This window comes from Callorhinus ursinus, unplaced genomic scaffold, assembly GCF_003265705.2.
Source record: "Callorhinus ursinus isolate GAN/ISIS: 27379988/994484 unplaced genomic scaffold, GSC_fseal_2.0 scaffold86, whole genome shotgun sequence".
Classification (NCBI taxonomy): Eukaryota; Metazoa; Chordata; class Mammalia; order Carnivora; family Otariidae; genus Callorhinus; species Callorhinus ursinus.
In genome coordinates, this window is record NW_027397148.1 from 1,571,865 (window position 1) to 1,594,888 (window position 23,024).

Genomic DNA, 23,024 nt, shown 5'->3' on the forward strand with positions numbered 1-23,024 from the left:
TGTGTGTGTGTGTGTGTGTGTGTGTGTGTGTGTGTGTGTGTGTGTGTATACCACATCTTCTTTATCCATTCATCTGTTGATGGACATCTTGGCTGTTTCCATAGTTTGGCTATTGTGGACATTGCTGCTATAAACATCGGGGTACACATACCCCTTCGGATCCCTACATTTGTATCTTTGGGGTAAATACCCAGTAGTGCAATTGCTGGGTCATACGGTAGCTCTATTTTCAACTTTTTGAGGAACCTCCATACTGTTTTCCAGAGTGGCTGCACCAGCTTGCATTCCCACCAACAGTGTAGGAGGGTTCCCCTTTCTCCGCATCCCTGCCAACATGTGTCGTTCCCTGACTTGTTAATTTTAGCCATTCTTAGTGGTGTGAGGTGGTATCTCATTGAGATTTTGATTTGGATTTCCCTGATGCCGAGCGATGTTGAGCACTTTCTCACGTGTTTATTGGCCATTTGGATGTCTTCTTTGGAAAAATGTCTGTTCATGTCTTCTCCCCATTTCTTGATTGGATCATTTGTTCTTTGGGTGTTGAGTTTCATAAGTTCTCTATAGATTTTGGATACTATCCCTTTATCTGATATGTCATTTGCAAATATTTTCTCCCGTTATGTCGGTTGTCTTTTGGTTTTGTAGACTGTTTCTTTTGCTGTGCAAAAGCTTTTTATCTTGATGAAGTCCCAAGAGTTCATTTTTGCCCTTGCTTCCCTTGCCTTTGGCGATGTTTCTAGGAAGAAGTTGCTGTGGCTGAGGTCGAAGAGGTTGCTGCCTCTGTTCTCCTTTAGGATTTTGATGGACTCCTGTCTCACATTTAGGTCTTTCAACCATTTTGAGCCTATTTTTGTGTGTGGTATAAGGAGATGGTCCAGTTTCATTCTTCTGCATGTGGCTGTCTAATTTTCCCAACACCATTGGTTGAAGAGACTGTCTTTTTTCCATTGGACATTCTTTCCTGGGAGAACCCAAAGATCTTGAGAACAAGCCATGAAATACATCAGAGTTAGTGTTTTGGACTTATTCCATTCTGATTATACACAGTTTTTGACACAAGCAAGAGTATATGAAAATTTTTTATGTTTCCTGAGCAGCCTAAAATAAACTACCAATGGAAGTATGTGGAAGTTCACTGCTTTAACACAGTATAACATTTAAAAATTCCCACTTTGTGTTTAGCTAAATCAACCCACTGACCTTTGATTTCACTCTGGCTCATGCAGACTCAGTAGCAGTTGGATGAGTAATACCTCTTTTAATTGACATTTAATATCCATTAGTTGATTTCAGAAGTAACTCAAAAATGAACTTGAAGAAGTATATGCAGTTGACTCTTGAACAACATGAAGGTTAGTTGAAAATCCACGTGTAACTTTTGACTCCCCAAAAAGTTAACTACTGTTAACTGCTATTGACCAAAACCCTTACCAATAACATAAACAGTCAATTAACAGATACTTTTTATGTCATATGTATTATATACTATATTATTATAATAAAGTAAGTTGCAGAAAATGTTACTAAGAAAATCATGAGAAAATACATTTATAGTATTGTACTGTATTTAACTGAAAAAAATATAAGTGGACCCATGCAGGTCAAACCCATGTTATTCAAGGGTCAGCTGTAATATTTTTATGAAAATATTTGCATTTGTGCATAATTTTAGCTGCCTGATGAGCCCATTTAAATGATTGTGAAATTAGTATTTGATACCAAAACTAATTAAATCTTAAATTAAATTAAATCTTAAAGCAGAAACAAAAAGACAATTACTGTCAGATGTGCTCTTTCAGCAGGCAGCTTTCTCTTAATTTTAAACCTTACTTTAAGGTTTTATAAATGGAATTGCATGACAAGAAGTTAAAATAATGATATATGATCTATAAAAGGATTAGAAGAATAAGCTCCATTAACTGTTAGTGACAACAGCTTTTTCTTCTTGGTCAGCAGGCCGAAGAAATGGGAAGAATGCTTACATTCTGCTTCCGGTGCTTTTGGATTAAAAACCTCAAACATGCCTGAATTTACATGGCTTTTTGGTTGACTTTAACTTAAATGGTTTGGAAAATGGTTTATGTGTCCTCAGAGTAAATTGTGTATACCTTTGATTTGCTGCTTCTGAGTGTGAGTATTAGTAGAGGTTGGTAGTGAGTTATTAATGGTGTGATAAATAGGTAATTTCACTTAGATTACATGTGTCATCAGATAGAGACTGGCACATTATGTTAGTTACTTGTTACATTTATAATTCATTTCTCCCTCCCTCCTTGCTTCTTTCTCCCTGCCCTTTGCTCTGACGTCTCTCCTCTCTCTCATAACATTTATTATCAAACTGTCTTTCTGTGTTGTAGTCATGGATGTCTTAAGTACAGGGCACATGGTTTGACCATAGGATGCAAAATTTATACAAGTAGTGTTACTTTGTATAGTTTTTACTTTATTTGAAGATCAGTAACGGTTATATATGTCTGCTAAAGGATTTCAGAATAGCCTAAATTATCTGGGAGTAAACATAGTATTCTTGAAGGAGCAAAAAGTTTACCCTGTGTTATGCTGAGTGAAATAAGTCAATCAGAGAAAGACATGTATCACATGACCTCACTGATATGAGGAATTCTTAATCTCAGGAAACAAACTGAGTGTTACTGGAGTGGTTGGGGGTGGGAAGGATGGGGTGGCTGGGTGATAGACATTGGGGAGGGAATGTGCTACGGTGAGCGCTGTGAATTGTGCAAGACTGTTGAATCACAGATCTGTACTTCTGAAACAAATAACGCAACATATTTTAAGAAAAAAGAAAAAGAAGATAACAGGAGAGGAAGAAAAGGGGAGTATGTCAGAGGGGGAGACGAACCATGAGAGATGATGGACTCTGAAAAACAAACTGAGGGTTCTAGAGGGGAGGGGGGAGGGGGATGGGTTATCCTGGTGATGGGTATTGAGGAGGGCACGTTCTGCATGGAGCACTGGGTGTTATGAACAAACAATGAATCATGGAACACTGCACCAAAAACTAATGATGTAATATATGGTGATTAACATAACAATAAAAAAATTTAAAAAAAAAGTTTACCCTGCAGGTATCTGAAGCACCTCTACGTACTTTGATAAAGAGTAGAAAGTTTTCTTAATGATTCACCTTATCAGGGAGCTATATCAATCTACCTTAATTAAGAGTTCATATATTTAATAAAATAAAATAGTACTTTTCAGCACAGACAGTATACTGCAGAAGGATCAAGGTGGGAAGGGGCTAGATTTTTTAATTGCCTTTTTCAAAGTACCTTTTATCTTTGTAGAAATGATATATATTTGTTGTAAAAATCAGAACATCACAGAAAGATACCAAGAAGAAAGTAACAAACACTTTATATCCTAACATCTAGTGGTAATGACTGTTTATTCTTTTAGACATTTCTTCCCATATTTACATAACAAAATTGACTTAATTCATTGAGCATCCATTGTGTGCTACTTTGGCTTTAAGGAGTTAGCCAGACTGAGGGAAAGGATTTAGATACATGGATGGAACTTTCCAGGCAGAAGGAAATCACAGTGAGGACTCTTAGGAGATCAAACTATTTTTGAAATTGGCAGAACACCAGGATGTCTGAAGCATAGAGAATGTGAGGGAGAGTTGTAGGAAATGTAGGGAAGTTGCGCAAGGTGGTGCCAGGTTGTATAGATCATATTAAAGATTAGACATGGGTCCATTTTCTCTTCAAGAGAAGAAACATTTCTGCCTGAAATTTTCTTGTATTTCTTTTTTTTTTAATTTATTTGAGAGCGAGAGTTTGAGAGAGAGAGCGAGAGCAAGCATGAGCAGGGGGGAGGGGCAGAGGCAGAGGGAGAAGCCCGACTCCCCACTGAGCAGGGAGCCTGATACAGAACTCTATCCCAGGACCCTGGGATCATAACCTGAGCAGAAGGCAGAGGCTTAATCGACTGAGCCACCCAGACACCCATGAAATTTGCTTCTATTTCCTAAGATCATTCTTCTCTTGATGTGCATTCTTAATTTGCTGTTTCCTTATATTCTTCTCTGGGATAGTATTTATATATACATATTTCATCAGTTTATTGCATCATTTCATTAAATTGTTATTATAAGCACATAAGTACTATTGAATGCATGGGTTTAGGAACAAACCTTACAGACAAAATTTAAGCATGTTTAAGGTAAGCATACGGCTCACCTGGTAGGGGCAGAAATTCACTGGTGGCCTAAAGAGTAGCTTGCCTACTAATGGCTAGTAGTAGTCATGGAGACTAGTCAGTATGATGTAGAGGGACTGGGGAGTGTGAGATGGACAGTCAGCCAGAGAGAGGCTGATTAAGAGAGTTTCCACTGTTTACTACAGTGTCTCTTGACATCATCCCTCAGTTTGGTAGAGATTCTTACTGTATTTGGCAGAGTTTAAAAAAACACATTATCAGTAAAATTAGGTAGTTTACTTGGTATTGTGATAATTCCCTAGTTTTTTTTTTTTTTTGATGATGGTGCTTTCTTAATTTTTTATGACAGCTTTATCAAGGTATAATTCACAGAATACAAGCCAGCCATTTAAAGTGTGCAATTCATTGGTTTTTGGTATATTCACAGAATTATGCGACCATCATCAAACTTTTATTATAACATTTTTGTCACCTCTGAAAGAAATCCAGTACCTTCGGCTATCATCCAGCATTCCCCAGTACTGCTACCACCACCCCAAACAACAACTAATTTTCTTTCTATCTCTATAGATTTGCCTATTTTGGATATTCCATATGAGTGAATTATATAATATATGGTCTTTTGTACCTGACAAACTTTAACTTAGTACAGTATTTTCAAGGTTCATCCATGTAATGGCATGTATCATACTTCATTCCTTTTTACTGCTGATTATTCAACTATATGGTTTTGCCATATTTTGTATACCCATTTGTTAGTTGATGGACATTTGAGTTACTTCTACCTTTTGGCCATTATGAGTAATGCTCCTTTAAATGGTCCTGTACAAGGTTTTGTGTGGACATAAGTTTTTATTTCTCTTGGTTATATACCTAGGAGTAGAATTGTTGGGTCAACTGGTAACTTCATGTTTTAACTTTTGAGGAACTGCCAAACTGTTTACCAAAGTAGCTCCATTGTTTGACATTCCCACCAGCAGTATTTGAAGGTTTTGATTTCTCCACATCCTCACCAATACCTGTTGTTATCTGACTTTTTGATTCTAGCCATCCTGGTGGGTATAAAATGGCATCTATCTCATCTGGTTGTGATTTGCATTTCCCTGATGATTAATGACGTTGAGCATGTCTTCATGTGCTTATTGGCCATTTGTACATCTTTCTGTTCATCTTTGTCTATTTTTAAATTGGATTGTTTGTCTCTTTATTGTTGAGTTGTGATAGTTCTTTATATGTTCCCTTATCAGATACATGATTTGTAAATATTTTCTCCCATTCTATGGCTTTCTTTTCATTTTCTTGATGGTATACTTTCAAGCACAAAAGTTTTTAATTTTGATGAAGTTTAATATATTTATTTTTTCTTTTGTTCTTGTTGTTTTGGTATCTTAATCTATTGCCAAATGCAAGATCATGAACATTTACTTCTGTGTTTTCTTCTAAGAGTTTTATCATTTTGGCTCTTATACTTTGATGGTCTTTGATCCATTTTCAATTAATTTTTGTATATGGTTTGAAGTAAATAAGAGACCACCATCATTCTTCTGCATGTGGATATCTGGTTGTCCTAGCACCATTTCTTGAAGAGACTGTTTTTTCCTCATTGAATAGTCTTGGCATCCTTGTCAGAAATCAGTTGACCATAGATAGATCTGTGGGTTTATTTCTGACTCTCAGTTCTAGTCTGTCATGCCAATGCCATGCTGTCTTAATCGGTTTCTATTCCTTTGTAGTAAGTTTTGAAATCCAGAAGTGTGAGTCCCCCAGACTTGTTCTTTTTGAAGACTGTTTTGGCTTTCCTGGATCCCTTGCATTTCTATATGAGTTTAGATTAGCTTGTCAGTTCTACAAAGAAGCTAGCTGGGATTCCAATAGGGATAGCACTGAATCTGTAGATAGCTTTGAGTAGTATTGCCTCTTAACAGTGCTAAGCCATGAACCAATCCATGAACACAGGATGCCTTTCTGTTTGTTTAGATGTTCTTCAATTTTTTTCAATGATGTTTTGTAATTTTCAGAACATAAGTTTTACACTTATGTTGTTAAATTTATCTGTGTTTTATTCTTTTGGTGCTATTATAAATGTAATTTTTTTAAATTTCATTTTTGGATTGTTCATTGAAAGTATTTAGAAGTACAGTTGATTTTTGTATGATGATCTCTTGTCTACAACCTTGCTGAACTCATTCACTAGTTTTTGCTCTAGGATTTTCTGTGTGCAAGATCATGTCATCTCTGAATAGAGATAGCTTTATTTCTTTATTTCCAATTTGGATACCTTCTATTTCATCTTTTTGCTGTTTCTTTTTAAAATTGTTTTTATGGAACTCAGAGTTGGAGGGTGTAGTAATCCTCCAAACTATTTAAATAATTTATTTCAAATCTGTTGTACAAGAGAATACTTCAATGTTTGAATGTTAAGTCAGAGACTTTTGAGACAGTGTTTACATAATTTATATTTCAAGTAGAAATGTAAATTTTGTGTGTGTTGAAACAGATTTTAGTTTGGCCCATTGTAACTGAATTTGGGGCTGTTTTTTGTTTCCCCTGAGGATCTTTTTATATGTAGAATATCAACTTTATTGCAAGAGTACTTTCTAGAATATAAAGTTAAGAGTCATAGATGGCTTTCAAACTAGGAGTTGGTGACTGACTTTACTTGTTGAACTCATGTTTTTAGTCATAGAGGTTTTATCTGACACGATTGCTTATTTTTCTTCAACAGAAAGTTCTTTGACAGTTTTATAGATTGTGGCCATTGCATCTGTGGATAATTAATAAGCTTCTTGCTTTGTAATTTGAATTTATTATCTGGGGGAAAATTCTCATGGATAAATAGAGATTTATGTAAATGAAAAGAGTTGTGAAAGGGAGTAGGAATTATGGGTAAAAATGTAAAATCTTTACTTAATTCAGACATCATTTGTCAAGCAATTTCCATTTACCGACTCTCTGCTAGGTGTAGGGAATGCAGTGCTGTCCTCAAGAATTTTTATGTTGTTAGACTACTGCCTTTATAAAATTAAAAAAAAATGTTGGTTTATTAGTAATCTTAACAAAAAGTAGCACGTGGTGTTACGTAACTGGTTGAGTTCAGAACCTGAGCTTGTTTGATCAAGCTGTGCTCTTTTCTAGTCTTACTGTCTTCTTCCCATAGTTGTTGAGTTCAGACACTTGCTCACTAGCTACATAGAGTAGCAAATGAACACAGTTGTAACAGTCAAAAATATTTAAAAAGTATCTCTCCAAGGATCTTGTAGTGGATCCATTTCATGGGTTAATAAAATTGTCAAAATTTCCTTAAATTTTTTTTCAATTCCCTCAATGCTTGTAGCTACTTTGGAGCTCTCCTCTTACACCTGCCCTCAAACAAAACCACCCACCCACCCCACTTTTCCTGGAGTGCGTCCTGTCTGTCCTCTCCTCCTCTCTCCTGCCCTGCGTTCCTTCCATCTCAGCTGGTACCTGGACTCTCCACTCCAAGAGCGAGTCCAGAGTCACGGAGGGGACGTCCTTTTCCTTGCCCCATTCCTATCCTCCTTTTCCTGACCTTGGTCCCGTATCTTTCTTCTGTACTGTGGGCAGCTTAGAAACTGGGCTGGCAAAAGTAAGATTCTCCATGGATAGTGGGTAAGGGAGAGAAGCTGGTGCGTGAGTGAGGGTGGATGGTTGGGAATAGGATAATGTGTCTCTTTCCATTACATTTTATAAATAATTAAGACCATATTAAAAAGACCATGCTGTGCAGCCTCTCCATTTTGTGTTGGTGATCATGTTGATTATATGAATGTGAGTCTCATTCTTTTTTTTGCGGTGAGGTGAGCTCCTTCGCTTCTCTCCTGTGGCTGCCCCCATATTTCACTGTCCATCCCAGAAAGGAAAGATAGGGGAAAATGATACCTTTTTGAGTATGGCATAAAACAAAAGACCGTGGGCACTGGCTCTAATTTGGCATATGTTTTGGATGCAAATATCCCCCCTTTACTCTAGAGGCAACAATTCCTATTTCCTTAAATTGTTATTTATATAAATTTTGGCTTATTAAACTTGGAATTTTATTTTTTTCCTTCTGTATAGTTAATAAAATTAGGTGGTTAGTACCAAGGTAATAAAAAGGAGCAAGGCAGTCATCATTTGCATGATTTCATACTTTTCTTATTATTTTCAAATAGACTATTCTATAACTGCTCTGTAGCTTACACAGGAAAGACATTGAATAAATTAATTAAAAACAGATCAACAATCTGTATTTGTGACATAGGTTTCATAGTATGGGCCAGTAGGTACGGCCTTGAATAAGACCTGCCAGGAAATGTTAGAGGAGGCCACTGCTGTTTTTACGGAGGCCACGGTTCCCAGACCTGACTTTACCTTGGGCAGAGAAGGGATGGGAGGAGAGCAGAATGCTTAGAGGGAAGGAGCAGGCAAAAGAATTGAAGGAGATTGTGAAACTTCCTTAAAATATCTACTCAAAGAGCTAGTTACAATTCTTGTTTTAAATTTCTTTGTTCTGGAAGGAACACAGGCCCGTTTAAGAATGGGAGATGGAGAGAATTCTGTAACCCATGACAAGCTGTAAAAGGTTGCTAAGGAGATTCCTTTGAGAAGAAGCAGTGTTTAAATGATCTGTTACTGAACTCTGACTTCTAAAGGCAGGAAATGAAAGGCGGAGGGTGCTTTATTTCACTCCTTTAACATTTTAGGAGGCAAGTAAAGCAAGATTCTTCCCTTAAACACAGAAATCATTTGGTGTGAATTAAATTAATTTATGTGGTGTTAACATTATAGCTGTAAATATTTTATTGAAGTACAGGGCATTGAGAAAAGTGCATAAATCATTAAGTTACAGCTGATGAACTTTTACAGATAGTGATAACGTTGTGTTTTAATGCCATTTAAGTATAGTTTATTATTATATATGTTTTTGAAAGATGTCATCTTAAAAAATTTTAATTTCACGTGAAGATCCAAGTGATAATTTCAAAGCATTACAGAGATTTCATTTAGTTTCTGCCTTTAATTGCATGAGGTATTCCATCCTCTTTGCCAGCCTCCTGTTATTTAAACAAAAACCAAGGAAAGAAATTGTTTCAGGGAGGAAGGAGCCATTCTGTTTAGAACTGTTTAGAGCAGTGCCACCCAACAGAAATACAGTGGAATATATGCAATTTTTTAAAAGATTTTATTTATTTATTTATTTATTTATTTATTTATTTATTTAGCGAGAACGAATGGGGGGAGGGGCAGAGGCAAAGGCAGAGGGAGAAGGAGAAGCAGGCTCCTCGCTGAGTGGAGAGCCCGATGCAGGACTGGATCCCAGGACCCGTGGATCTTGACCTGAGCCAAAGGCAGCCACTTAACTGACTGAGCCACCAAGGTGCCCTGGAATATATACAATTTCAGTGTTTCTAGTAGCCACATTAAAAAGGAAAAAGAAACAGGTGAAATTAATTTTCATAATATGTTTTCTCTAACTCAGTATATCTAGAACATTATCGTGTCAACGTGTGATCAATATGAAAATTATTAATGAACTATTTTGTGTATTTTTTTCATACTAAAGTCTTTCAGATCCGGTGTGTATTTAACTCACTTCTCAGTTTGGGCTAGTCACGCTTCAAGTACTTCTAGTCACACTTGGTTAAAAAGAGTAGGGAGAAGAAGGAATAGAAACGTTTAAGAAATGAGAAACTTGAAGGGATCAGAAAAGTTTTAGTCCTGAATTATCTTTTAAAAAAATCTATGAGGCTCAGGGGGGAGTAAGGAACAGCATGGTGAGGGGCTTGCCTAACAGTAAAGAGTAGATGCATATTCTCAGATACACTTCATAGATTCTAGGTAGGCAACGGGCAGAGATTTATGATTATAGTCATAAATTCAGAATTTAACCTGCTTAAGAAGAAGTTGAAATGTAAGGGTGAGTGATGAGGGAGAGTGAAAAGAACATAGGATCAATGGATTGTAGATTCTGGTGGGGTTGAATGATTTATTAGAGTCAGATACTAGGAGTGAGCTAGAAAGTTAAGGGAGATTGTCAAAGAGAGGGACCTTTGAAATTGAAGTGATGGAAAGTTGCAGTTATTGGTAACTTGAGGTCTGGGGTATTGCCGTGGCAGGGAATGCCTGAGGTCTGCCAGAGGAAACATTACCGGAGAGGAGGTCACAGAAGTAGGAGGCTGGGGTGTTGGGAGGGTCATTTAACATCATCAAGAATTAAGAGGGGAGACTGACAGGAAACCAACTGCTAAAATTATCGAGCTATGATGGAACAGCTGGGGCTCTATAGATGACAGCAACAGGGAGGGAGAGTAGGTATATGTATATGGTCTGGTGATGTAAGAGGCAAAGCTGGAGAGCTTTGAGGAGGAAGGGAGGGAGGGAGAAATTGTGAGGAAGCATCGGGGAGAAGCAAGGAGGACATCCCCAATTTTAGTCCCAGTGATTTGAGAATTATCACAGAAAGAACAGCTAGGACCAACATTGCCCTCTGGGGAGATTCATATCTGGGTTAGAGCAAGAAGGTGAAGGGGGAGGGGGATCGTTCAGAGAAGATGAAGATATAGGGACTGTTGGTTCTGGAGGGCACAATGGAAGGGATTCAGGGGTTGGGGAGGGGTGGACCACAGGCCTAGAAGAAAGGAGTGCAGAGTTGGGGAGATGGTCCATTATAGTATAAAACAAGTTATAAAACAGTAGGTACCGAATGATCCAATAGTTCTAAAAAATTATGCAAAGGACAAATATAGTAAACTGTTAGCAGTGATTGCCTCTGGGATATATGTATATATGTTCTTCTACATTGCTTGTATTTTCTAAGATTTATAATGAGTATGTTTTGCTTTTGTAATAAGAAAACAATAAACGAGACATCATGGACGTATTTGTGTGGGGGAGGGTTCTGTGAGGTGAACAACTCTAAAACTGGAAACACAGTTTTGCTTTGTTACTAGTCATGAGTGATTCGGTAGCACTGTGTTCCATTCCTCGGTCCAGACCCATGACTAAGCTAGATGAGGGCTGGGGGAGCCAGAGCTGTGCTCCCTGCCTTAGGGGCCTGGCCACGATTCAAGAATGATAGCTGATTCCCATAAAATTTAGTCTTTTTAGAGATCTCACTCTTCAGCCAGGAAAGAAAAGTGAAATCAGGTTGAGCTAGGAAGCATCTGTTGAAGGTGACTTGAAAGAAATGTAGGATGTCAGGGGATGTTAGCAGTTAATGGCCATTCTAAAAAGATGAACTGCTGTTGCTTTTAAAGCCTTTCCATGAATATTGTTGAATTAGCAGAATCCATTTTCAAGAAACAGGACCTTGTGATTGTCACAAGTTACTCAGGCAATTAGAAACTAGGAAATTCACTCTTGTGTAAGCCTCTTCATGAGTCACAGTTAAAGTGTGGTAGCGGAGCTGTCAGATCCAGTGCTGTTCTTATATCAGATGACTGCTGAGATAATTGAAATATTTTCTGAAATTTGTTTACCTTGAGCTAGGTAAAAAGCGAGTTGCATGTCCTAACAGAATTGTCTTTTATTCCATTGTTCAGCAGGTGTGAGGGTAAGTCAGCTTTTTAATTATCTGTATAGTACTAATAAAAGGGAACATTAGATTGTTAATTATAAAAATCAGGTAATTAAAGGGAAAAAATAATTTACTGGTTTTAGTAAGGCAAGCAGCCCTGGAAACAAGCTAGACCAGGAGAGTAGCCCTGAGCAAGGTAGGTACATAAACACCCCTTTTCTTCCCCCTCACCCCTCCATAAACATAAAATTTACCATCTTAACCAGTTTTAAGTGTACAGCTCAGTAGTGTTAAGTATATCCTTGTTGTTTCACAACAGATCTCTGGAACCTTTTCGTCTCTGCAAAACTGAAAATCTCTTCCCATTAAACCACTTTCCACTCCTCCCCCCAGGCCCTGGCATCCACCATTCTGTTTTCTGTCTCTATGAATTTGACTACTCTAGGTCCCACATACAAGTAGGATTATATTTATCTTTTTGTGACTGGCTTGTTCCACTGAGCATAACGACCTCAAGATTCATCCATGTTACAGCATGTGTCAGAATTTCTTTCTTTGTTACGGTTGAATTATACTCTGTTGCATATGTATACTACATGTCGTTTATCCATTCATCTGTTGGTAGTCACGTAGGTTACTTCCCTCTTGGCCCTTGTGAATAGTACTGCCGTGAACATGGGTGTGCAGCCATGCGAGACTTGAGCAGTGACATGATCTGCTCTGGTTTTATTCAGAAAATACTTCACTCTGGCTCGTCCCTTTCACCCTGATAGGTAAGCAGAGACTGTTTCTGCTATGTTCCTAATGCTCACAACTGTCTGGCAGTCAAACATTTGAAGAAATAAGTGGCAGAACTAAACATACTGTGCTGTAGACTCTGGAGGCCATCATGCGGTTTACAGTGTGTTAACTCACATGTACTGGAGCAATGGTCCTTTACCAAATGGGGATCACAGGCTTCATTGAAAATATGATGAAAAACAAACAAAAAAGAAAATCTGATAAAAAGCATGGAATCTTCCCCAAAAGAAAGCACACACATATAGTAATATATTTACCTATAATGTCAATGCTTCTTTTTTTTTCTTTTTTAAGATTTATTTATTTTAGAGAGAGAAAGTGTACGAGCAGGAGGGGCAGAGGGAGAGGGAGAGAGAATGTCAAGCAGACTCCATGCTGAGCGCAGAGCCCAATGCAGAGCTCAATCTCAGGACCCTGAGATCATGACCTGAGCCGAAACCAAGAGTTGGATGCTCAACTGACTGCGCCACCCAGGCACCCCTGTCAATGGGTTCTTGAACTCCTGAGGTCCATATAAGAACTTCATGCATAACTAGGGCATTGACTATTCTTATATTCTTTGGCTTATATTGGTGGTGGAGTGCTCATCCTACAGTGATATTAGAGATATCATAGATTCAATCCCTGAGCAGGCAGTGCCACTTACTACAAATTGTAGGCTACGTGGCACTCGCCATTTTCATCAGCCTTATTTCATGGTAGGATAGATTTTTTTCCCCAGCCTTTCCTGATTCCAGGTCTCTAGCTGTGCATGAGTTCCTAACTCCTGGCTGCTTCTGGATGCAGACATCAGGAGACCTTAGCTATAGACCCTTATTGCTGTGTTTTCTGTTCTGTTTCGGGTCCACGGAGATGCTTATCTTCTTTTGAGCATGGCCGTGTCTCACAAACATTTTAAAAATTTTACCTTCCATTTATTTGGAATGTATTTGTGGAATGACAATCTCAAAGTGTGAAGTCACAATACCACAGGACTGAGAAGTTACCCTTCACTGACTTTACTAAGAATGAATTGATAGGGATTGGGGGCAGGGTAGGGAGTGTCTCAACAGAAACAGTTTTGCGTCTAGTATGCAAAATTCTAGAGAGAATAGTAAAAATAAAAATTTAACATCAAGCATTTGGGATCTTTGCTTGCCAGATTTCCTTGCCAAAAGGCCCAAGCAAAGCCTTTTAGGGATATGTATCAGAGTTATGAAACAGCATGAAACTAAAAGTCTAATCTGATTTTTACTGCTGTTTCCTTTCTAACTAGAGAAAGGAGGGGATTTTTATCTCATCTTTGATGTTGCTATTTGTGCGTTAGGATATTTTCAGTTGCAAGCAGCAAAAAGTAGCTCACCCTTTCATGTTTATGTGTGTGTATGTGTGTGTTTATAGAAACATATTAATGCACACACATTGGGAAAGGGCCTGGAAGCAATAGGGAAATCTCTGTAACACCAAGCACACCTAGCCATCCAGATTTTGGTTTCTAAATAGCCTGCCCCACTAAAAATAGCCAAGGTTCCTTGGAGAAATGGCTGATTCCTGGGCCGTGACAGGAGGTACGAGATGAGCACAGGACATCTTGGTAGACCAGGAACCAAGAACCAAGAAATACACAGAACATTGTGAGGGAACATGTCTATACAATGGGATACAATTTGCCAATAAAAAGGAACAAAGTACTTACACATGCCACAACATGGATGAACCTCAAAAACATGCTATGTGAACAAGATCCACACCCAAAAGACTGCATCTTATGTGATTTTATTTATATGAAATGTCCAGAAAAATAAGTCTATAGAAATAGAAAATAGATGAGTGGTTTCTTGGAGCTGGGAGTTGGAAGGGCATGAAGTTTATTTTTGGAGTGATAATTTGGTTGTGGCGATGGTTGTACAATTTTGTAAATTTCCTAAAAAAATCACGAAATTTAGTATACTTTAGGTGAATTTTATGGTAAGGAAATTATACCTCAGTAGGCAGGTTAAAAAAGTTATGGGATTTGTCACAAGGACTCAGGAGTTAGCTTGAAGAAGCTACCACTGGCCAAATCTGGCAATATTTGAGCATACTGACAATGGATTAACTATGTTATAGTATAAAATAATCCATGAGTTTTTGACATATAAATAAATACATGAATAAATAAGTGGGGGAGAAGGGACAGTTCTTCTTTGTACTAGATTGCTAACTAATAAAGGTAGAAGAAATGATGAGTAGAACATCATCATTTTTTAAACATCATAATAATATTTGGCTTAAGCAAGAATCATCAGTGGTTATTAAAACTAACCAATGAAAATTTGTTGAGGACTATGATGTTGACGTAGTTTCAGAGGAGCTCCATATCAGTTACATATTGATTTCAAATGGAGAAATAAGATACTGGAGTAATTTGGCAGAACCTCCTTAACTGACTATATTCATTTTCTGTTGCTGTGCATAAATGTCCAGAAAATCATTACCACAAATTTAGTCATTTATTTTTTTATTTTTACTTTTTAAAGATTTATTTATTTTGGAGGGAGGGAGAGAGTGTGTGTATGCACAGGGGGACGAGGCAGAGGGAAAGGGAAAGAGAGAATCTTAGGCAGGCTTCACACTCAGCGTGGAGCCCAACGCAGGACTCGATCTTAGGACCCTGAGAATATGACCTGAGCCAGAATCAAGAGTTGGATGTTTAACCGACTGAGCCATGCAGGTGTCCCTAAATTTAGCCATAATTTACCAGTCCTATGGAGTAGAAGATTAGAATTAAAGTTTTTTTATATTATGAATAACACTGGGGTAAACAAAGCAAATCTTGTATTAGGAATTTATCATAAGGAAATATTCAGAGAGGTGGAATAGCTAAATCAAAGGGTATACACATTTAAAAAAATTTTTTTATTGTTATGTTAATCACCATACATTACATCATTAGTTTTTAATGTAGTGTTCCATGATTCATTGTTGGTGCATAACACCCAGTGCTCCACGCAGAACGTGCCCTCTTTAAACCCATCACCAGGCTAACCCATCCCCCCACCCCTCTCCCCTCTAGAACCCTCAGTTTGTTTTTCAGAGTCCATCATCTCTCATGGTTCATCTCCTCCTCCGATTTCCCCCCCTTCATCCTTCCCCTCCTGCTATCTCCTTTTTTTTTTCCTTAGCATATATTGCATTATTTGTTTCAGAGGTATAGATCTCTGATTCAGCAGTCTTGCACAATTCACAGCGCTCACCATAGCACATACCCTCCCCAATGTCTATCACCCAGCCACCCTATCCCTCCCACCCCCCCCACTCCAGCAACCCTCAGTTTGTTTCCTGGCATTAAGAATTCCTCATATCAGTGAGATCATATGATACATGTCTTTCTCTGATTGACTTATTTCGCTCAGCATAACACCCTCCAGTTCCATCCACATCATTGCAAATGGCAAGATCTCATTCATTTTGATGGCTGCATAATATTCCATTGTATATATATACCACATCTTCTTTATCCATTCATCTGTTGATGAACATCTTGACTCTTTCCACAGTTTGGCTGTTGTGGACATTGCTGCTATAAACATTGGGGTGCATGTACCTCTTCGGATCCCTACATTTGTATCTTTGGGGTAAATACCCAGTAGTGCAATTGCTGGGTCATATGGTAGCTCTATTTTCAACTTTTTGAGGAACCTCCATACTGTTTTCCAGAGTGGCTGCACCAGCTTGCATTCCCACCAACAGTGTGGGAGGGTTCCCCTTTCTCTGCATCCCTGCCAATATCTGTTTTCCTGACTTGTTAATTTTAGCCATTCTGACTGGTGTGAGGTGGTATCTCATTGAAGTTTTGATTTGGATTTCCCTGATGCCGAGCGATGTTGAGCACTTTTTCATGTGTCTGTTGGCCATTTGCATGTCTTCTTTGGAAAAATGTCTGTTCATGTCTTCTGCCCATTTCTTGATTGGATTATTTGTTCTTTGGGTGTTGAGTTTGATAAGTTCTTTATAGATTTTGGATACTATCCCTTTATCTGATATGTCATTTGCAGATACCTTCTCCCATTCTGTTGGTTGTCTTTTGGTTTTGTTGACTGTTTCTTTTGCTGTGCAAAAGTGAAGATGTCAATGCTACCTAGAGCAATCTATACATTCAATGCAATCCCCATCAAAATACCATCAACTTTTTTCAAAGAAATGGAACAAATAATCCTAAAATTTGTATGGAACCAGAAAAGATCCGGAATAGCCAGAGGAATGTTGAAAAAGAAAAGCAAAGCTGGTGGCATCACGATTCCAGACTTCCAGCTCTATTACAAAGCTGTCATCATCAAGACAGTATGGTACTGGCACAAAAACAGACACATAGATCAATGGAACAGAATAGAGAGTCCAGAAATGGACTCTCAACTCCATGGTCAATTAATCTTCGACAAAGCAGGAAAGAATGTCCAATGGAACAAAGACAGTCTCTTCAAATGGTGTTGGGAAAATTGGACAGCCACGTGCAGAAGAATGAAACTGGGCCATTTCCTTACACCACACACAAAAATAGACTCCAAATGGTTGAAAGACCTAAACGTGAGACAGGAGTCCATCAAAATCCTAAAGGAGAACACAGGCAGCAACCTCTTCGACCTCAGCCGCAGCGTCTTCCTAGAAATATCGCCAAAGGCAAGGGAAGCAAGGGCAAAAATGAACTATTGGGTATACACATTTTTTAAGACTTGACATATTTCCAGACTTTCTACCCAAAAGATTATGCCAATTTATGATCTTACCATTGATGCCAATTTATGTTCATTTTCTTGAACATTCAGTGATACTGAGTGTCAACATTTAAAAAATTTCTTTTCCAGGGGCACCTGGGTGGCTCAGTCAGTTAAGCTTCCAACTCTTGATTTCGGCTTGGGTCATGGTCTCAGAGTTGTGAGATTGAGCCCTGTGTCAGGTTCCGCACTCAGAGCAGAGTCTGCTTGAGATTCTCCCTCTCTCTTTCCCCTCCCCTGCTCGCACTCTTGTTCTTTCTCTCTCTAAAATAAATAATCTTTTAAAAAAAAATTTTTTCCAAGTGGGTAAGCAAAAGATGACATCTCATTAAAAAATACACCCTAATCTGTTAGTGCAATTGAACCTTTTAATGACAACAAAAACTATTTTTGGTTATGTGTATTTTTTTGGTGAGTTGTCTATTCGTGTCCTTTGCTTGTTTTTCTTTGAGATATTCATCCTCATATTGTTTAAGAGCCCATATTTATCTCTTTGTTCTGTTGAATTTGTTAGCAATGTTTGTAATCAGTTCCTTGGCCTTTTTGCAATATATATTGTATTTTTGGTCCTATAGAGTTTTAAAAAATGGTTTCTTCTTTGCTCTTAAACGTAAGAGAGATCTTTCCCATACTATTGGCAGATAAATTTTCACATATTTTACTAATACTTAAAAAAATAGATATATTTAAGTGTTTACCTGAAAATTTGGGGATGATTCAATGTGAAGGCTATTATTGTTTTCAAAGACATTACCTAATGATTTTTCTACTTTTCTTCACTGATTTGAAATAGAAAGCTTATCCACTATATCTTTATATATACTAAAGTTAATTTGTGGGCTTATTTTTGTTATTGCCCTGTTGATCATAAAGTCCTACCTTACTTTAGTGGCATCTATTTACATATAAATTATGGTAATTTTAAAACTATATATTTTTTCATTAAAACAGATTTTATTGATAACATACAATTTATACTATTTAAACTTGTTAAATTGCTAGTTAATTTGGCTTGATGAAGTTTCATTGTTATTTAAGGAAAAAACCCACATGAATGGTGATTTTGGGGTTTTTTGTTGTTTTTTTTTTTGAGAGAGAGATGGAGTCGGGGTTGGGAGGCAGAGGAGAGAGAGAGAATTTTAAGCAGGCTCCACACTCAGTGTAGAGCCTGAGCCTGACACGGGGCTTTATCTCCCTACCTTGAGATTGTGACCTGAGCTGAAATCAAGAGTTGGACACTTAACTGATTGTGCCACCCCAGGTGCCCCAACAGTAATTTATGTTAAAGATATGTTGGGACAAATACAGCCTGGGAGCAAGTGGTGAAAGAAGTGCACTTTTCCCTGCTGTATGCTCATTAAAGTGTAATTTGCATTTTATATGACTCTCTAAAGGATATCTTAGCAGAATTCACAATACTGCTTTTAATAAAGAACCAAAACTTTGAGGTGTTCTAGAAGGAATTGTTGCTTCTGACAAAATTTGAAAGGCATTTTAGGTTTGAGGTATCTTATAAACATTGTTCAATTCTTATTTATTTTTTTAAAGATTTATTTATTTATTTTAGATGGGGGGAAGGGCAGAGGGAGAGGAAGAGTTTCAAGCAGACTCTGCGCTGAGTATAGAGCTTGATTTGGGGCTCAATGCCAAGACCCTGAGATCATGATCTTAACCGACTCCACCACCCAGGCGCCCCCCCAATTCTAATTTAAAAAATAAATGTGTATATTCAGGGAGACATAATTATACCAAGTGAATATAAGAAAAAAAATGTTGGGGTGCCTGGGTGGCTCAGTCAGTTAAGTGTCTGCCTTTGGCTCAGGTCATGATCCCGGAGTCCTAGGATCAAGTCCTGCATCAGGCTCCCTGCTCAGCCGGGAGTCTGCTTTTCCCTCTGGCCCTCCCTCCTCTCATGCTCTCTCTCACTCTCTCTCTCTCAAATAAATAAATAAAATCTTAAAAGAAAAAAGAAAGAAAGAAAATGTTAGGAGTAAATGATACAGATAATACTTCATTTTCTTATTTTATACCATATATTTCACAGTTTTTAAATGTCAAAGATAATATACCCTTTAGTTTGGTGACTCAAGCTAGTCTCTAGTGTAAAAATCCAAAGTATGTGAAATCTCTGCTGCCTCTGCCCATGCAACCCTGGCCAGTACAGTCCCAGCTAGCTCCTCACCCACATCTTCCCTCAAGTGTTGTTCAGACCTATCCAGATATGAGTGGTACTGAGCTGGGGGCAGAGTAGGGGCCTACACATGGAACTATGCAGTCATGTGGGCATCTGTGCCATTTGAGTCCACTCTTTTTCTCTTCCTCCAGCCTGCATATTTAATTATGCCCTCTAGAAAGTAGAGTAAGGAAATTAAGCAGCTGTTTCATTCAGGTGGGCAGATCTAAAAAAAAAAAAAGTGGAGACTGTATCTACTCTGCTTTTTGTATACTTTTAGTGCAAGAGAAGCCAGCTGTTGAGGTTGGTACTATTTAATTCTCAGTAAATTATTACTATGCATAGTTTCCTTTTCTTCTTTCCAAACACTCCTTTGGCAGTTGAACTATTTTGGAAGCCCTGGGATGAAACCATTCATTTGGCAAATGTTCAGAAGTGCCAGGCACAGAGATACGGAGATAACAATACAGTTTCCCCTTAGTTTTTGGCACCAGTTCAGCATAGGAAAGCTGTTCTGGCTCCTACCTGTTTGTGTGAGTCTTTAAGGTCTATCCACAGGGTTACAGCAGTTACCAGTCACCGCTCTCCCACCACACAGACTCTTTGTGTCTGTGGGTGATAACTGGCTCACTGGGATTTCAGGCCTGTCAGCTTTAGCCTTCTTTCATGCTTGCTCCAGTACACAGGCCCAGACAGGGGCATGGCTGCAGTGGGTGGGCTCTCTTTCAACTTGAGAGTTGTAAATAAGCCAGGTGGTTGAGATTAACTGTGTCTGTGAGAGACAGACTAGAGAAAAGTTGCAAAAATGAAATGGTGTATAGAGGTTTTGAGGTAAGAGATGAAGAAAATGGTGTACTTTGGTTATGTAAAGAAGCAAAGGAAGAAAGGCAGGAAGGCATTTGTTAAGATCTGTTATTGGCTGGAATAAAGTAATGGAGTGGTGAGGATTGGAGCAGGCTTTTGAGTGGGTTGCTCATTCTTACAGGTGGAGGGGAAACGTGAAGAGGGTTAACAGGGCAGTGGATTGCTGCAGCTGTGGTATTACGTGCTCCAGTCTACACTCATCTTCTTAAGGAACATGTAATGAATTGTTATAAAGAAGATGACAAAAGTCATGTCTCCCAACTGTATATTCTGTGAGTTATTTGACACAATCATTTTAATTATTAAGATTAACCATGTGTGAACTAAACAGTGTTTTGAAATTAGGTCCAGTGCCACAATCATTACAAAATATGGACTTTATATGAGCCATGGATTTCTCTTTCTCGTGAAATTTCACAGTGAATGTCCGACATGGGTAATAACTCAAATGACAGTTGCTTATGTGATTTACACTGTCTGGATTAACTTTGTAGGGAAAATACTTTTTCCTAAGTTTCTGTGTAATAAACGTTTAAATACTGAGAGTGGCCAGGTTGATATTTTATATTTAATTGTTCCCACTGTATTTAAAGGAAAACTGGAAGTAGTATGGTGAAAAAGAAAAATATAATGTGAAATAAGAAAGTCAAAAATAAGTATAGGAAGTTAAACCAGCTATTTCAAGGGTTGGTGGTGAGTTTTTAAGGAGAAAGCAGATTCTAGCTTTCTTTCCTGGTTTTTTATTTTGCCCTTCATGTATGTTTTCTTTCTCCACAAGATTGCTAATATAGGGCTTCCTCTTTTCTAGCTATTTGGCTTTCCTTGAAAGCTCCCTTTTTATATACAGTCAAACCCGACTGCATGTCTGCCCTTGGCAACCCAGAGTGCTGAAGAATGGGAAAGGACTGTCTGATAATATATCGAGGCAGGTCATTGTGTAGTTCCAGCAACTGGTTCCTTGTAGAGCAGGTTTAGTACATCAGCCTTGCACTGTGAGCCCAGTTTGTATAATTGGTGTAGTGTCTCCTCCAACCCCTCCCCACCTTTTTTCTTGTGGCAAACAGGTCAAGGTGATGTGGGATAAATGTGACTCACTGGAGTACGTAAGGCAGATATTAAAGAACAGCTTCTACAATACCTGAAATGGTACTCTTGTCACACGTTTCTGACATTTCCTCGCAAGCCTCTGTCCTCAGTACTTCATAGGACTTTCTCATATCTCTGTTAGCATTTTCCACACTTGTACTTTCTGCTTGCATGTGTGTTTACTCCTCTTGATTGTGAGCCTTTTCAGGGCAAGGACTGTGTCTTATTTATCTTTGCATCCATATTTTGGTACCTGGTACAAAGCAGGCACTCAATAAAGGTTAGTCAGATAATTGATTAAAAAACACAGACATAGCTCTAGATGTCTACTGCTTGCCAGACCCTGTGATGAATGAGTCACATGTACAGTTTTCTTCTAATAACACTTGGCCTTTTGGGAAAGGTTCTTATCTACTTTGGATTATTTATACTAACTTTTACAATAAGGAGGTGAAGTTAGGAAATCAGATAAACAAAAAAAAGAAGAAGGAAAATCCCTTGCAAAACCCACTCCCCAGCAATAATAGCTGTGGGCATTTTACAGTCTTATTTTTACCTCATGGACATGTGTGTTTTTCATAAGAGTAATATTACATGTGAAAATACTGGCTTGTATCCTAATTTTTAATTTTTATTTATTTTTAATGATTTTATTTATTTATTTGACAGAGAGAACACAGTAGGCAGAGCGGCAGGGAGAGGGAGAAGCAGGCTGCCCACTAAGCAGAGAACCCAGTGTGGGGCTCGATCCCAGATCTCTGGGATCATGACCTGAGCCGAAGGCAGACGCTTAACCGACTAAGCCACCCAGGCACCCTGTAACCTAATTTTAAAAAAATTATTATTGAAGTATAATTGACATACAATTTGTTAGTTTCAGGTGTACAACGTACCAATTTGACAATTCTGTACATTACTCAATGCTTACCATAATAAGTGTAGTCACCATACAATGTTATTACAATATTATTGACTGTATTTCTTATGCTGTACTTTTCATCTCTGTGACTTATTTTGTAACTGGAAGTTTGTACCTCTTAATCCCCTTTATCTATTTCACCCATTCCCCGAGTCTCCCCTCTAGCAACCACCAGTTTGTTCTCTTTATTTAAGAGTCTGGTTTTTTTCTTTTGTCTTTTTGTTCATTTGTTTTGTTTTTTAGATTTCACATGTAAGTGAAATCATATGGCATTTGTCTTACTCTGATTTATTTCACTAAGCGTAATACCCTCTAGGCCCATCCATGTTGTCCCAGATGGCAAGATTTCATTGTTTTTTCTTTTTTTAAAAAAGATTTTATTTATTTGACAGACACGGCTAGAGAGGGAACACAAGCAGGGGGAGTGGGAGAGGGAGAAGCAGGCTCCCCGCTGAGCAGGGAGCCCGATGTGGGGCTCGATCCCAGGACCCTGGGATCATGACCTGAGCCGAAGGCAGACGCTTAACGACTGAGCCACCCAGGCGCCCCAAGATTTCATTCTATTTTATGGCTGAGTAATATTCCATTGTGTATATATCCCATATCTTCTTTATCCATTCATCTATTGATGGACACTTAAGGGTTTGTAACCTAATTTTATCACCTAATTAGCTCAGTGCAGTAATAGATGCTCAGTAGATACTGTTTTAATGAACACTTTCCATGTTATCAAATATTTTTAAGCATCAT

General features: G+C 38.2%; 1 protein-coding gene across 5 annotated transcripts in view; it reads left to right on the forward strand.

Annotated features, from left to right (window-relative positions):
* The window catches only part of SPIRE1 (spire type actin nucleation factor 1), a 225,816-nt gene that overhangs the window by 33,276 nt on the left and 169,516 nt on the right, over nucleotides 1–23,024 (forward strand). Inside the window, exon 1 of one of the 5 annotated variants that reach the window (XM_073888011.1) lies at nucleotides 1,332–1,352. The exons of 3 other annotated variants lie outside the window; for them this stretch is intronic. In XM_073888011.1, coding sequence (XP_073744112.1) covers nucleotides 1,347–1,352 — 6 coding nt within the window. In that variant the 5' untranslated portion in view covers nucleotides 1,332–1,346. Of the gene's footprint in view, nucleotides 1–1,331; nucleotides 1,353–17,143; nucleotides 17,171–23,024 lie in introns of those variants that run through there. One more of the 5 variants, XM_073888010.1, reaches the window with a different exon arrangement.